Source organism: Adelges cooleyi, unplaced genomic scaffold (assembly GCF_023614345.1).
Source record: "Adelges cooleyi isolate 19-005CV unplaced genomic scaffold, UGA_ACOO_1.1 ACOO_flye_CR_arks_rails_tigmint_CR_PRNA_9, whole genome shotgun sequence".
NCBI lineage: Eukaryota > Metazoa > Arthropoda > Insecta > Hemiptera > Adelgidae > Adelges > Adelges cooleyi.
This window is the reverse complement of record NW_026096579.1, coordinates 14132622-14149794: the sequence shown is the minus strand read 5'-3', so window position 1 is coordinate 14149794 and position 17173 is coordinate 14132622. Positions and strand designations below refer to the sequence as shown.

Here is a 17173-nt window from a genome sequence, read left to right as displayed (position 1 = left end):
ATTGAAAAAACAATGCAAATAATGTTTTAAATTTAATACTTTTTAGCTTCACATTTATTTTTTTATTTTCAATTATAAAAAACCACTGATTGTCTCTAATCCGATAATTTGCTCTAATTAAAATCACCATAAAAAAAAAAGGACACACAAAGAAATCTAGATTCAAAACATAAAAAAATCATAACTTGTGTAAAACTCAACAAGTGGACTATTAACAAGTGACATGTTTTATATGAGCGTGTACGTTATTCGCAAAAAAAAAGGCGGCAATTCAAACTTCTGATTAAAATCCCTTCTTAACAGATACATTCATTTCAAATGTGTTGATGTTCATTTTGCTTCTCTCCTTCTATCTACAATCTCTTCCCTGTCACTTCATTTTTCATTGATCTCTTATCGTCTGTCTCTTATCAGGAGCTACTACAGCTATCTCTTATCACAAATCCGTACTATCAGCTGTTTCTTATCACTATCGGGAAGGTTAGGTTTCACAAGACACGCTCATGTCAAATTCTCACATTACGCGTTCCTTTTTGCCTTTGCCTCTTAACGGTTTGCCGGTGCCCGGCAAAAAGAGTTTTGACTTTTGGAAAAGTTTCGTCGGCCAGCACATCTGCACTCGACGTGGGGAAAAACCCGAGTGCCTAAGAACGGTATTAATATTAATAATGATTATTACGACATCTATCATACCGTAGAACGTCCGACCGTCTCCGTTGGACCGTGTATAACGTAAGTATAAGATTGCGAAAGTTATTATCCGTGTCTTACAAGAGCGCACGTTCCCCTGAGAATTGATGTGCTGCAATTTAATATTTCCCAGAGTTCTATTAAAAGATTATATTTCGATTAGTGTCGCAATCACATGTATATGCAGGGTAATCATTTTGTCGTGAGCCACTCGATATGTCATTGGGTTAAATCAATAATTTAATTTATTTTTCATAACATTTATCATTTATGTGATCTCAATATTTGTTTACAAATTTTTATGTTCCTATCTACTTTTGAAACTTTAATGATGTAACGCATACATTTTATTATTTTTTTAAATTGAGAATAATGTACTAAGCATGTCGACTGGTCGTTAACGTGTTATTGAAGTTTCAAGTTTAGGAGGAAAGATCTTCTTAAAAAATCTTATAACTTTAAAAATAGTTTGTTGTCAGTATAATATTATTAATTTAAAAAGTTAATAAAGTGTATACGTTGCCGTTTAAGTTTCAAAAGTTGATATAGAAATAATTAGTTTGGGCTGGGGTAAAACAAATTTGAATAATTAAGATCACATTTTATAAAAATACTGCAAAAATAAATTAAATTTCTAGTTAAACCCCACAAATATATAACGAATATAATAAACTAGATTGCTCAGTGTACATAACGCCAATAGATATAATTAAAGTTACCATTTTTCGCCATCTTTGTGGAAATTAGAACCTGATCACATGTTTATAACTGTTATCACTTGTTTATAACAATTACAAGTCAGTTTATGGCCCAAAATCACAGATATCGTCAGCTTATTTAGCAAAGGACTTATTTACAAAATAAATTTTAAATATATTAAACTATTTGAAAGAAAAAAAACCGTGCGTCAGTTGGTATAATAATGATTATATTTCAGTGTTTACTTTTTGCCACAAAATGTGTGATAAACAGTAAGCAATTGTTATTGAAATAAATAGAATAAATTAAACGTTTTTTCCTTATAGTGTGAAATTTTGTATTTTGGAGGTACTAAATAGGCTGACGATATATGTATTATTTTATACACACATAAATCCCACAAAAATGGCCGACGTCGACTTGAATTCTTATCAACAGTTAGCAATCTAGTTTATTATATTTATATGTGTGTGTGTTAAACCCTTTGAGATATTGAGTGGGGGACGATAAAACGATCACCCTGTATAATATTATACATAATATATCGATTAAGACATTAGGATACATATAACATAATAATAATAATACAATTATTATTATCAGAGCTATAAAGTTGTTGCACGAGGAGCAAACATAATGCTGACACATTGATATTGACCTCAGGCGTGGTGTGTTACCCGTTTGTTAGGGCTGTTTACAATGGTTGCACCCTAATCAAATTATCCCGGCACGCGTGGGTTCTGCGGGAACAGTTGCAGTGCAATTTCTCGGAATGAAAGCCAAAAGGCGAAATAAATAAAGTACACTATTCGATAAATTCAATTTCAAAGGATATTTCAACTTAAACAACTCCCCAAACGCGTTCACGGTTTCCGCGAATGATAATAAATAATACTAAAAAAAAATATACGTTACAAATACAAACGACTTTGGTCTTCCACCATAAAACACGTTGATGATAGTGTATACTATCATTAAAATTGTTAACCCTAAGAATTAATGTGGGAAAAACAAAATATAGGAGCTTCTAGACAGAGAGCCATCCCAAGACGACCTTGGTTAAAAAGCTTTTGAAAAAGTTGAAGAATTCCAAAATTTAAGAGTATTGATCAATGGGGATAGAACAAAGGCAGAAAGAGCCTCTTTTGCACTATTCAAATTCCTCGTACAAATTTGAAATGTATTTAATGCATAAAAAAAGTGCATTTCCAACTTTATTAATTAGTACCTTTATATTAATTGTACAATGAAGTGTTGTCGATAACCGCATTTGAATTGTTTAAACGGGCTAAGTCAATGTTTAAATAAAATAGATAATGTCACAATTAAAACTAACGAATCTTATAAAGTGTACATTTTTTATAAATATCATTTTTTTCCTGTTAATCATTACAATAATATGATAATCGAGTTCTCATGAATATTGTTGATTGAGTATTTTCAAAAAGGACAGTGTTATTCGTTTTTTAGCTTAAAATATATTACTTTATATCTATCTCTCGCACCTCTTTATCACTCACACGTCCTTTATACGTATGTTTGCAATTACTAGTTTGAAAATTTGATATAAATTACAAAATGTGTATATGTATTTTATGTTATGAACTATAATATAAATAATCAAATAAATGCACATAAGTAAAATATTGATGACTAAGAAGCATACAAGATAGGTACGATTCGATGTCCTATTTTCGATTACAATAATTTACAAATGACCAAACCAAGACTAAATTGATTAAGATTTTACTATAAATTAGCTTTATCACTTTTACTCTTATTTATACAAACAGCAAACATATTTTACAAAGTTTATTTGGTAATTGTACTTGCACCTCTTTTATTTACAGGATGACAATATCTTTTAAAATAATTGCAATCTTGTAGTGTTCTTTTTTAAAACGTTTTTGTTTATGTGTTACTAATATTAATAAATATTTCCTTTTTTTAGTATTTTCCAGAGCTCTATTAACTTTTGAAACTTAAATGGTAACGTCTATATTTAATTAAAATTTTATATTAAGAATAGTTTGCTGAAGATGTTGACTGGTCGATAACCAGTTTTAGATAATTATTATTTTTAGTGGCGTTTGATGAATTTGGATTTGAAAGCTTCTGATAATGTGTTGAATGGCATCTTGGGTGTTTTTCTTTATATTTTTTACACTCAAGTAATAAGCCTATTAAGACGTTTTACAAATATTTTAACAGGTTAAACAATTATTTGCCGGTACATATTCTCTGCTCAAAAATATTAAGGTTGGCCGACTTACTGACTTTAATGTCACCATCTTAACTAGGTTTAAAATGAGAGCTTTAATGTTTGAACACATTATGCACGACATGTATGCGGTTGTATTTTTGTAATACATTTGTCGTTGTTTCTATATATATATATATATATATATATATATACATATAACCAATTTTATGAAAAGTTTAAATAATTATTCGTGAAGCCAGTAAGAGTATAATTACAAAAACATTATTAAGGGCGTATTATGAATTTCTGTTGTAATTTGAAAGTAATCAGGTTCCCTTGAGTGACGGTTCCGGCAACTAATTATTATTAACCTAACTATGTTAAATTTGTTATATTATTATTTTCCCCTGTAATTCCTGTAATAATCATAAAGTCATACCGACTAGGGCGTGACTATTATTTATGGACTAAATATTCAAAGGTGCATATAGTATACATTAAGATAAAGTAAGGAAATTGTAGAGAAATTTCCCGTTTGCTGGTAATTAAATTAATTCCATTGATAATAATCCAAACTAAAAATTATCTTCAATTTTAGTTGTAAACTATTTTTCGTAATAATTGTAGTACAACCTCCCGTTTTTATTTACTCTATTTATCTACAATTGCAAACTAGATCCTATCATATGGTGTTATCTAAATTTAAATCTATGGTTAGTATGAATGAGTTATTGGTATGCGGTACTTACACTGGTTTGACCTTTGGATGTATTACATTTATATTCTACAATAGAATATATGGGTATAATAAACTGCTCGAGTTTCAAAAGAGTATATTTTTTAAGAAAATTAGTTATGTATAATCCTAATTGGTGTTTTTGTTTTCAATAATTCATCTAAACCATTGTAACGCCAAATTTTCACTTAAGTACAAATAAAGACACTACCAGTTAAATAATATGTTTCCTTTTTAAATTTTAGTCATTATAGTTTGTTTTATTTGGACTTAAGCTGTTCTACGATAAATAATGGTACATCCGCCAAAGGGTCGGCTAGCAGTTATCGTAAATAACACAATGAGTTGGCAAAGATTCCACTTGATCGTCTAGACATATTCAATTTAAATGTGTACATATATATTTTTTTTTTAACGCTTTTAAATTGACCATTGAACTTGGTCGTTAAACGAATGGCACGATGTCCGTACGCTTGTTTCATAATTATTATTCAAATAAAACTCTGGTTATTTCGCATTTTTCTAGAAACGTTTATTTTCTCCCATAGTGTGCTCTGCTTTACCGCTTGTGTATCTTAACAATATCAGTCTAATAGTCTAAACAAAGTTGACTTCATATACTTTTCTTCTGAGGTACACGAACGTACACATACAATGCGTTAAGTGGGTTTTATATATTTTATTAACTAAACAATTTGTTTCCACACTTTTTTAGCACCACATAATTTACTAGTATTACATGAAAACAGCTAAAGTGTTGGTGGGTGTATTTAAAAAATATATAATCATCTTCTTATTGAAAGGTCATGTAAGATATTTAAAAATAAACACTCCCTTATTTATAGTACCCTCGCATTTCGACATCTTAATAGCTGTAGTAGGAGTTAAAAAGGTTGACTTGGATCATAAATGTCAAGTCTTCTTTTGAATACATTAAGGTTATTTTGAAGTAATAACCTGTTACTAATTAGTGTAAAATGAATATGATAGTTAGTTTATGGATCAGAATTTAACAAGTTTTACATAATTAAGTGTTTTGAGACACGACAGGTACGTAGAAATAATAAAATAATAACTTAATTTTGTTGGAAATAATAAAATAAAAAACGGGAATTGTATGCAATTAATATGTATTTTTAGAATCATATTATGATGGTTAAACATCAACAGACTATTAATACTTAATTGCAAACAGCCGTTGGAAAAACACTTTTTAAGCTAATCCTCTCTTCGCATTGTTGTAGGTATAATTTATGATAATTTATACAATTTGTTCAACTAGAAGAAAGGCCAAACATAAACCTTATCAATGTCTCACCAAGTTTATATTGGATTAAAACCCTGGAAAACTTATGCAAATATAATATTTGATACTTTCCTACACCGTAAACAAGTAAAATATTTTTTTTTTATAATTTGTGATAGCTGAAAAGGTATTGGTTTTACAAAAACATGTTTTTATAATTTTTTGTGTCTGGACCCACAAATCATAATAACTTTTTGCTACTAAAATCAATATTATATTTAAAGTCTATAAATTAAAAATATTTTATAATGCCAAAATTTAAAAAAATTACATTTTTTCACTTTAAAATACAGCAGACTATAACTTTTTACCACTTTCAGTTTTAATTATTTCCGCTGAGATAACATTCCAATTATGTTAATGCTACAGTTGAAGTAACTGTCCAATAACCATATATTAATTTTAGTAATTTAGTAAATAGGATTGTTTTTTTTGTGTAGTTAGGGTTATACTATAAGACAGATGATACTGTTTCTTGATTGATCTTGCAAACAGTAACATTTTCTCAACATTTATATTCTTATATGACAAACTAGAAAAATATTTTTCCAAACAAAAACAATTTTGAATTATTTTGTTGTTTTATTATAGCTGTTCATAATTGGTGGATTTAACGTGGAAAGTATTAACCTCGAGCTTATTATTGTTACTTTTTTCTCTGATTTTATTTTAAGAAGTCTCAAATATATATTTTTTTAATAAATATGTTTGGAATTTGAATACTAAATTTTGGTATTTTTAAATAACCAAAATTTGTGGTTGTTTTAATTTATTTTTGCCAACAACTTAATTAATAAAGCACTTTGATGTTAAAGTTGCATGTATATAGTTTTGTACGTTACATAAAAGACAACCTATAAGTGCTATTTTTTTACACTTAACAATAAAAATCATGTATCCACGCAGAATGTTTGTATATAAGATGAAGATTTACGTTGTTCCATTAAGTCTAGGCTTGTTCGTGCGGTTTTGCCTAGGTATATATAAAAAAAGGAAATATTATGTGCTACCACAGGTCGTACATAAATTATAATGGCCAGTAGGTGATGAGACTATATACTCCTGATTCGCTTTAATATTGTATACGTGTAATCTGAGGTCAGTCGAAAAGGCCATAAAACAGTTTACGTCCGGCAGGTATGTGAAAGGAAAAAATGTTATTAACAATAACTAAGTAAAACCTATGAGACTTTATTTGGTTTACAAAAATGAAATTCTCATTAAACTAAATTGTTGGAAGATTTAAAATAAAAATAAAATTAAACATAGCCCACGGAATATCATTAAAACTATATGATCCATAATTAATATTTATAGCGTGGATTATATAATTTACAAAAACATTCGATTAAACTTATTTGTAGTAGATCAATCTTTTATATAGGTATATCGTGTTTGTCAGTGGGTGTAACAAACAAGCTATAAATAATTATGAGACATACTTTAGTATGTGTGTAAAGTGTAAACATCTAATTAAGTAGGTTAGATTAGTAACTTGATACTTATTATAGTTGATAATTAAGGACCTACTCGATTTACCTTGAGTCGCATTGGAGAAATTATAACGTTGACGCAAACATGATATTGTATTATGATAAGAGTTATATTTAAGTAGGTATGGTTTATTTTTTTGGGAAATAACAGCCACGGTAATTATGACCAGAAAAAAAATGTAATAGACACACTGGGAGCATACAGAATTAAGGAGGGTTCCAATTAATATTTAGTTATACCGAATTGGGTGTTTGATACCTAAGATATAGACTTATGGGTTGCAAACATACATTGAACTGGGAACATGGTTTAACAGTTTAAGTCGCTGAATTTTATGCAAATTACATGTATATCTCTTAAAACGTACCTGATTTACCTGCCAATATTTTGGTTATATTATACCAAATGACTCTTATTGTACTAACTGTATGTTTTGCTAAACATTTATGCGGATTGTTTTGAATTAATTTTTACGGTTGCCTTTTTCATTAGTTCCATCGCACGATTCGAGCAAACGTTTCGAATATTATTTTATACTTTACTTATGGTAAAATGCATCTCCCTTCAACCGTTTATCTGATTTATACCCTACATAACGTTTCCATAATATCGCTAGCCGTTAGTGTTATGGTTTAACTTGATTTATGTTATTGCACAGTTGCGTTATTGCACAGACTTGTCAAAGTATGGACTACATGTTACTGTACTTGTAATTTACCACTATCAATGATGGAACTTGACAATATTTATAGTTTATCTATGTTCTATATGATTAATGAAATAGTAATTCATTAATACTTTACCCATGACAGTCAGATGTCTTCACTCAATTTCAAAGCCAGGTTTTCTAATTAATCCATTTAATTTTAATTGGTCCAACTTGTTGTTTAAAATAAAATCAACTGAATAATCTAACTACGAATAAAGTAGAGTATGAGTTGTATATATGCTATAAAATATTGCAATTGTAAAACTAACGGTTGAACAATAATATTGAATTGGATATTTTCTGTATATTTACTCGTATTATGGGGAATGGTGTGCATGTTGTTTTACATAAATCATTCGAGTACACACAGGAAGGGCGTGAATGTTTTATGTTGATTTTTTTAGTTAACGGTGAATTTCCATGTAATTTACATAAAAACACATTTTTGTTGCATTCCAGTGGGATTGATCAATATGTTATACATGTACTGCAGGAGTTTTAGTTAACATAATCGTGGTGATCATTTTATTCAAGATAAATAGGTATTGGCAAGTTAAAGTTATATAGTAAAAAAAAAAATATATATTATCAGCAGGTTTCATTATATTTAACATTTAGTTAATGAAAATTGGGTTTCTTCGAGATTTGTTAGTCTTAACACATTGTTAAAACGATTGTTAAATTAATCACCCGAAATCGGCTTGTTAAAAAGTTAATCGGCATATTAAAATTTATTGTAGTACTTATGTTATATAATATTTATATTATTAGAGTTCAGGAATTGTTTTATCATTTTTGTTGACTGTGTGTAATAGTAATACATATTAGTGAATTGCACATTTGATGAGAAACTTCTTTATATTGAGTGTTTAGAAAACAATAGAAATTACAACTTTGATAACCTTTTAATAGGTAAGCAGAAGTTATTTTATCTAACATTGTGTTAAGAGTGTATTTAACAAATGTTGGTGAAATCGGCTGAATATATTGTACATGTTATATATTGTATGATACTTTTTCGGTTTTTGTTCATAGACGATTTAGGACAGACCACTCCGAGTTGGAGTAATGTAGACAAAGTTGGCAAAGTCAGGAGAGAATACATTACAATATATTTACCTTTCAATATTGTTCGGTATCCGTTTGTTTGCTCCACAAACCAATAACCGGAATTTCATACACGTCATTGTGCATTTGAAACCAACGGCCTTGACCACTTGAGAATTTATAGCTTTCTTTTGTTTTTTCACAAATATCACGACACACACACAGTGGCCATAACCAAAGTATAGAGTCTGAATGTAATTATTTTTTATCGACAAATATACTTTTTAAGGGGAAACTCGATGCGATGATTGGAGCAGCGCACGCTAAAAGTTGTATTTTATTGTTTTTTTTTCCAAATCAATAATATTTATTCAATCAAAATGTCGGGCGTTGCATAACTTTATTTTTAATTTTGTTAAGGAATATAAATGATTTTATTAAATTTAATTTGGTTTCCAGTGTTACATAAGTACAATACAATACAATACAATTTGTATGCTGCTTCATTGGAGTTCTTGATAATATAATTTTTTATCTTAACTCTCTTTAACTCGATAACTTTTTTTTTACTACATTTTTAATTCGTTACAATTATTAGAGCAACAATGTACCGGATGGTAGAATAAAACGGCGTCCTGTGTATGCAATTTAATAGCATGTCCGTCGTGGGGACTACCGTCGTGCATACACAAATTATAATTATTTGTGCTATACAGTTTACTAACATTTTTTATCATGCTGTAAATTATGAAAAAAAATATATAACGGCCGACTGGTAAGATTAAAGGCTTTATTCTTATTGTATACAACATAGATATTTAATTACAAAAGTGAATTAAAAATGACTATATAATATGATAATGATAGCGGCTAACGTGAATTTAAGAGGGGGTAAAAGTAAGAAGGAGGTACGGTACGGTACACCTGCACACATATAATTACCCCTATTATATCCATGTTAGCCGTTGAAGTTTTTTAAAAAAAAGGCTGGAATTTTTGCATATTTTAAAATCAGCTCACACATATTCAGTCGGTTTCACCAACATTTGTTAAGAATTTAACTTATTGTTAAATCTATTTAACAACTAGTTAATGAAAGTTGGGTTACTTCGAGATTTGTTAGTCTTAACACATAGTTAAAATAATTGTTAAATTAATCAACCGAAATCGGCCTGTTAAAAAGTTAATCGGCATGTTAAAATATATTGTAGTACTTATATATAATATTTATATTATTAGAGTTCAGAAATTGTTTTATAATTTTTGTTGACTGTGTGTACTAGTAATATATAAAAATGAGTTACACATTTAATGAGAAATTGATTTATATTGAGTGTTTAGAAAACAATAGAAATTACAACTTTGATAACCCTTTTATTAGGTAAGCAGAAGTTATTTTATGTAGGTAAAATAGGTAAAAAGGAATGGCACAGACTTGCAATATAGGGTCAAATATCATAATTTATTGTATTTTGTAATTTAGATAATATTATTATGTCTTGCCTGTCTTGAGTATAACAATGAAAATAATTCTTATCACTACCGACTTTTTTTTTAGGTCTTCAAAATAGAAAAAATTATTTTAATGACCACTAAACAATGTGTTAAAACATTATATATAAATTATTTATATAAACCGAAAGGTTAAAAGAAAGTAAAATAAAATGCCAAATAATAACAAACTGACAAATTAAATAATATAATCACTTATCAGTTATTAAATATCTTAATAACTAATGAGAACGTTGGAATCGAGGTATAACCGCTTTGGTAACCCAACTAACGTTTTGTTAACTTAACAAATAGAATATAACAATACCAATGTTATGGTGAAACTTATTTCATTTAACCAGATTTTAAATTTAAATGAATTGTTAACTAACAATGTGTTAAGAGTGTATTCAACAATAGTCGCTAAAATCGGCTGATTATATAGTTTTTTATTTTTTTCCTCACACAAAATAGTAATATTTACAGACTATAATTATGTTTTTAATATAATTTTTACTACTAAAAAATTGCAAAAATCTTATTGACACGATAAAGATATTATGCGGACGGGTATGCATACACGTGTGGCCATACAAGGGTTAAAGACTTTAATGGCCGACCAGAAACACAGATTAAAGAGGTTTGATGAAATAATATTCGTGTTGACATTAAATACTGGTTTTATTATTAGAAAAAGTAATCATGGACAAGAGCGTAGGTTTAACGGTCATTTATAAAAAAAAAACCTGGACCGTTTCTATTTGGGTAAAAGTTATTGCGTTTGTCTCAAAATGTCGCGAAGTGCTCTCTGAGATATAATATAATCTTCGGCGGCTTTTAACCTAGACAAAAGTATATGAAAAACAACGGTCACACATTAGGGTGTCAGTGGAAAAAATATCATTTATGGCAGCTGTGGGGATAACTCGATCACGTAGCTTAGAATGTGTCTCTCTCCCGGTTAAGCTCGTGGGTGAATATCGTTCCCTCGGGAATAATATTATAAGGTTTTCTATCGCATCAGATATATACATCCCGAGTCATAGCCGTACCTACCTAAACCTGTGCAGTGGGTCCAACGGCGGGGCGCAACGTGCTTATTTATGATTTGCCTGGATAATGTTTGAGATTTTGTCTGAATTATGTGGATTCTACTGTTTTTGTGTTGGCGTGGTAAACGAACAAAACTGATTGTTGCTGCAGCATGTAGATAAGTAAGCAAGCATGTAAGTAAAATAAAAATATAACATCTTCAGCCGGTATTACCAACTATTGTTAAATACACTTTTAACACATTGTTAGTTAACAATTCATTTAAATTTAACACCTGGTTAAATAAAATAACTTTCACCAAAACATTATTATTGTTAAATTCTATTTGTTAAGTTAACAAAATGTTAGTTGGGTTACCAATGAGGTTACCTGGATTCCAACGTTCTCATTGGTTATTAAGATACGTGATAACTGATAAGTGATTGTATTATTTAATTTGTCAATTTGTTATTATTTGGCATTTTATTTTACTTTCTTTTAACGTTTTGGGTTATATGAATAATTTATATATAATATTTTAACACTGTTTAGATAGTCTATACCTTCCTAAAAATAGTTTGTCATTAAAGTCATTAAAATAATGTTTTCTATTTTGAAAGCCTAAAAAAAGGTAGGTAGTGATAAAAATTATTTCCATTGTTATACTCAAGACAGGCAAGACATAATAATATTATCTAAATTACAAAATACAATAAATTATGATATTTGACCCTATATTGCAAGTCTGTGCCATTCCTTTTTACCTATTTTACCTACATAAAATAACTTCTGCTTACCTAATAAAAGGGTTATCAAAGTTGTAATTTCGATTGTTTTCCAAACACTCAATATAAAGAAATATCATCTCATCAAATGTGTAATTCATTATTATATATTACTAGTACACACAGTCAACAAAAATTATAAAACAATTTCTGATTTATAATATTATTAATATTAGATATATATATAAGTACTACAATACATTTTAACATGCAATAACTTTTCAACAAGCCGATTTCGGTTGATTAATTTAACAATTGTTTTAAGAATGTGTTAAGGCTAATAAATATCGATGGAACCTAATTTCCACTAACTAGTAGTTAAATATAATTAACAATAAGTTAAATTCTTAACAAATGTTGGCGAAACCGGCTGAACATGTTGTCGCTTGTGTATAACATATAATAACCAATGTTTTGTTAACAACGCAATTGCACTGTTTTTTTTTGTTGTTCGGCACACGCCATACAACAAGAACATTACATATGTTTGCTTTTTAAGTGAATAATAATTTATTTATATACGTTTTTTATTTGTATTTGGTTTCGGCCATTTTTTTCAGTGTCGTTTTATTGTTATTGTTTTATTTAGTTTTTGGTTCACTCCACTAGATAAACGTCACAATAGGATAGTTTCTCCATGTGATGGTTCAAAAGTCTATCCGTTTTTGCTTGAAAATTACATCAGACCAAGAAGAAGATCAATAATAACATATATATGAGATGAGCGCAGCAGGCTTTGTTAAGTTCATTGTTATTGTTTAATAGTTACTTTTAGAATAGTATATTAAAAAAACGGTACAGTGGTGAAAATGGAGATAAATTTTGGTTTTGCTCGATTAACTTATAAACTTTAATATTATTTATCCATATTTGGTGGGAAAAAATAATATAAAATAAGTTTGTCAAAAATGACTTCATATTATTACATTTATTTTATGAGTGTTGGTTATCTATAAAGTAAATTTATTAACGCATATAATGTGCAATTTTAGCTGTGCAACTTTATGTGGTATTATATATTGGTTTTTGAATTTTATATAAAATAAATCCAATTTATTTATATCTAGTCCTTGCCATTAGGCTACAGTGCCTTCTGTGTAAAATTGACATTACAAAGATGTATTCTTGACAATGCCATTAACATGTTATAAAACTATAAAATGTACTTAAAGCTATGACCTACGTTTTCAGTTTCCAGTAATACACAAGTTAATAGAGTGAAACAGGAATAGATCAAGTTGTTTTTCCCCCTCCTCATATGGTTCTATGATATAATTTATTAGTAAAAAAAAAACAATCTCATGATGGCAGCGTTGGGCCTTCATGGCCCGTAAAGCTAAAAAAAAAAACAAAGAGTAGTCACTATCAGAGGGTCGCGTTTAATCCAAATACCATTTTAGTTAATAATGTGTTATTTTTTTAAATTAAATATGTGTGTTATTATTAAGTAATGTGCAATAACTAATACATCTATGTATTTTATTTAAAAAAAAAGATAAATTTTCTAGACAAACTGTACAAGTATTGAAAAGGGGATAGGCACAAAAACACTTGTTATTTGAACCATGTATGTTATAGAAACCTGTCTCGTGTGAAAATAATATTTTAATCTTGGTCAAAATCATATACTATAAAAAGGTCGGGTACCAGGAAAAAAAATGTGAAACCTGTCTAACGAGAAAATTAAAAAATATATTTTATTGTTTAACGTGATAATAGAAATGGTAGATAATTTATCATCGGAACTTTTTTTTTGTATTGTTCCTCAAGAGATTTGAATAATGATTCAATTTCAATCGCCCCTTATTATGTAACAATACAAATGAAATACTCTAATTGAATTGTTATGTAATTTATAATAAACTATAAAAATAATTTAAGATGTCTGTAACAATGTTCAAAATTGTCTGTACATGATGACAAAAAAAAAAAACCATGCTGTGTTTGTCTAAACTATAAATTAATTGTTCTATACATCTATTGGTTTCTACAAATACTGAAAAGTCAACTTGTCGCATTTAAGCTACAGCACTTCAGAGCTTATATTATAATATACAGTAGTTATGTACAAATCTGTATTGCTTATAACACCACTAGTTGGCCTACGCATTTAAACCGCATTTATTACCTGCTAGTGCAGCAATAACGGCTTGGTTCAGTTTGATGGCGCCATTTTGATAATTACCTAGAAACATTATATATACTATCAGCCGATTTCACCAACTATTGTTAAATACACTCTTAACACAATGTTAGTTAACACTTCATTTAAATTTAACATCTCATTAAATGAAATAAGTTTCACCATAACATTAGTTTTGTTAAATTCTATTTTTAAGTTAAGAAAATGTTAGTTGGGTTACCAAAGCGGTTACCTCGATTCCAACGTTCTCATTGGTTATTAAGATATGTGATAACTGGTAAGTGATTGTACTATTTACTTTGTCAGTTTATTATTATTTGGCATTTTATTTTACTTTCTTTTAACGTTTCGGGTAATATGAATAATTTATATATAATGTTTTAACACACTGTTTAGATAGTCTATACCTTTCTAAAAATAGTTTGTCATTAAGGTTATTAAAATAATGTTTTCTATTATATAAGTACTACAATACATTTTAACAAGCCGATTTCGGGTGAATAATTTAACAATCGTTTTAAGAATGTGTTAAATCTAACAAATCTCGATGAAACCCAATTTCCACTAACTAGTAGTTAAATATAATTAACAATAAGTTAAATTCTTAACAAATGTTGGTGAAACCGGCTGTATGTATAGTCACATTAAGTCTAATTTAATATGTCTAAAATAGTCAGGTGTGTACCCAATTAACACTTAGATTAGCCAGCGAAACTCTACAGTGTCCGTTAAATAGACACTGTGGTCTGTTAGCCCAGGGCTCTAATATGCTACAGCTCATTGATTATTGTGTAGTGCACATTTTTTTTTCATTAGTTTTTGGTTAAACTTGCTGGAAGAAAAACTCTTCTGGAATTATACATTTGTAAACCAACTTAGGATTTCTTATTATTCTTGGCGTTAGTTCGAGTGAAACGAACAAAGTTTTTATTCTCTGTTTGACTTTCCCAGCAAGTTTGATTCGACCATAAAAGGTTGTGTGAGGTTTGGATCGATAATGGTTGAGTTTGACGTAAAAGAACAGAAACACGAAGTATCGTTTCACTTTAATTAATGTTTTTTTAAAAAAAATAATTATAATATTCTTACATTGGGTTGGAAAATCTTCCGGGTTGTCCACGCCAGTAAAAAAATATAAATAAGTAATGTTTCAGCATTGTGTCTAATGAAAGAGAGTGAAATTAAAAAAAATATAATACAAAAGTAAATTATTTTACTCGTTGTTTTAAAGGAAAATCGTAATTATATTTATTATATAACTTATTAAAATATATTTGTTCAAATACAAGCTTAACTGTCATATCATTAAATAAGTTATCTTTGATCCATTTTTATCTTACAGGATTCTCAACATTGTTGATACGGATACAATTTTTTTAGTATACACTGATTAGTTTAAAAAAAATATTTCAAAATCAATACTGGAATAATGTAATGTGATAAAATATATATTTTTTGTTGGAAAAAATGTATATATATCCGAATAGGATATATTAATGGGATGTATTCATTTAAAAAGGTTTGGTAAACAAATCTCCTTTTTTTTTTTGTAGGATATTACAGTTTTGATTAGACGGGAAAGAATAAATTAAAAATCCAATTTCATTGTAGCGTTATTATTATTGTTATTTTTTGATTAACAGAAGAAAACAATGTACAGAGTATAATATTCGTTGATTGCAATGCCCTTTTACATATTTGATGTATTTCATTAATTTATTTTGGTGATTTATAAACAAGTAGTCATTAAATACTTTTATGTTAAGATTATTTTATTTCAGACATCCCTCTCGTGTGAATATAGCGGCCGCGAAAAGTGTTTAAGCCTCATTAATGTAATTATCTCTGGATTGTTAAATTAAACGACAAACCAAATAAACACTGTAGTGTTTGAACAAAGGGTTCTAAAATGTTTATTTTGCGGCAATAATAATGGCAGATCAGACAGACTCTGTAATTGAATTATTTTTGCGTTAGTCCTAACTCCTGTGTCATTTTCTGTTTCGTTTTTCATAAGAGTTACCGGGTAGGATGAGTTTATAATGAATATAATATAGGCAATAAAAGGATTAAGCCGCAAAAAGTGTGACTTTTGTTGAGCGCTAGTATAAAAGCTTCATCTTGTTAGGATTACCTTTTGAGGATTAGTAGGCGTCCGTGTTAAATTTTGTTATACTTGATAATCGAACATAAACAGCAATAATCGAATAAATAGCAATATCTCTTAACAGAGATAAACTAGTTAAACTGGAGTTAAAATTAATTCTGTTGCATAAAGCATTTTTTAAATTTTACATGTTAATAAAAATATACTTGTTAAAAGTGAATGTTGTTATCAATGTTTTATCATTGATAAGACTCTGTATGATAATAATATTAACTCCAACTGTTGATACCATTTATTCGATAGCCAGTTAACTGGTAATAACCTGAATATAAAACAACGATTGAGCAACACAGAGTTAATGGGTTTTAGTTTGCGCGCAACTTCGTTCTCTCGTGAGAAAGAGTGTACACGACATATATACCTTGTAAGACGTACACCTGAGGGGATAGTTTACTGAACTCTAGACGATAATGTCCGTGTCGAATTTGGCCGGTCCATTAAGTTTTCCGGTGAAATTTTCTTAAAGACCCGATACGGCCCAAGAGGAGTGAATTTCGCGTTAACCGTTTTCGCCATCTTATACAGATAGCAATGGGTAAGCGGTCATAGGTTCCCAAGCCATCCTATAGTGTTATTCTTCAACTGATATAACTTGGTTATAACCTGGTAAAAAAAAAAACCACGAAAGGCGGGGAAGAGCGGGACCGTCATTACCATAGTGGTAACCTGTT

General features: G+C 28.8%; 1 protein-coding gene across 2 annotated transcripts in view; it reads right to left on the bottom strand.

Annotated features, from left to right (window-relative positions):
• The window catches only part of LOC126847167 (ras guanine nucleotide exchange factor B-like), a 38882-nt gene that overhangs the window by 9071 nt on the left and 12638 nt on the right, over positions 1-17173 (bottom strand). The window contains exon 2 of one of the 2 annotated variants that reach the window (XM_050587272.1): positions 14321-14377. The exons of the other annotated variant lie outside the window; for it this stretch is intronic. Within the exon in view, the coding sequence (XP_050443229.1) occupies positions 14321-14377 (57 nt within the window). The remainder of the gene's footprint in view (positions 1-14320; positions 14378-17173) is intronic. 2 annotated transcript variants of the gene reach the window in all.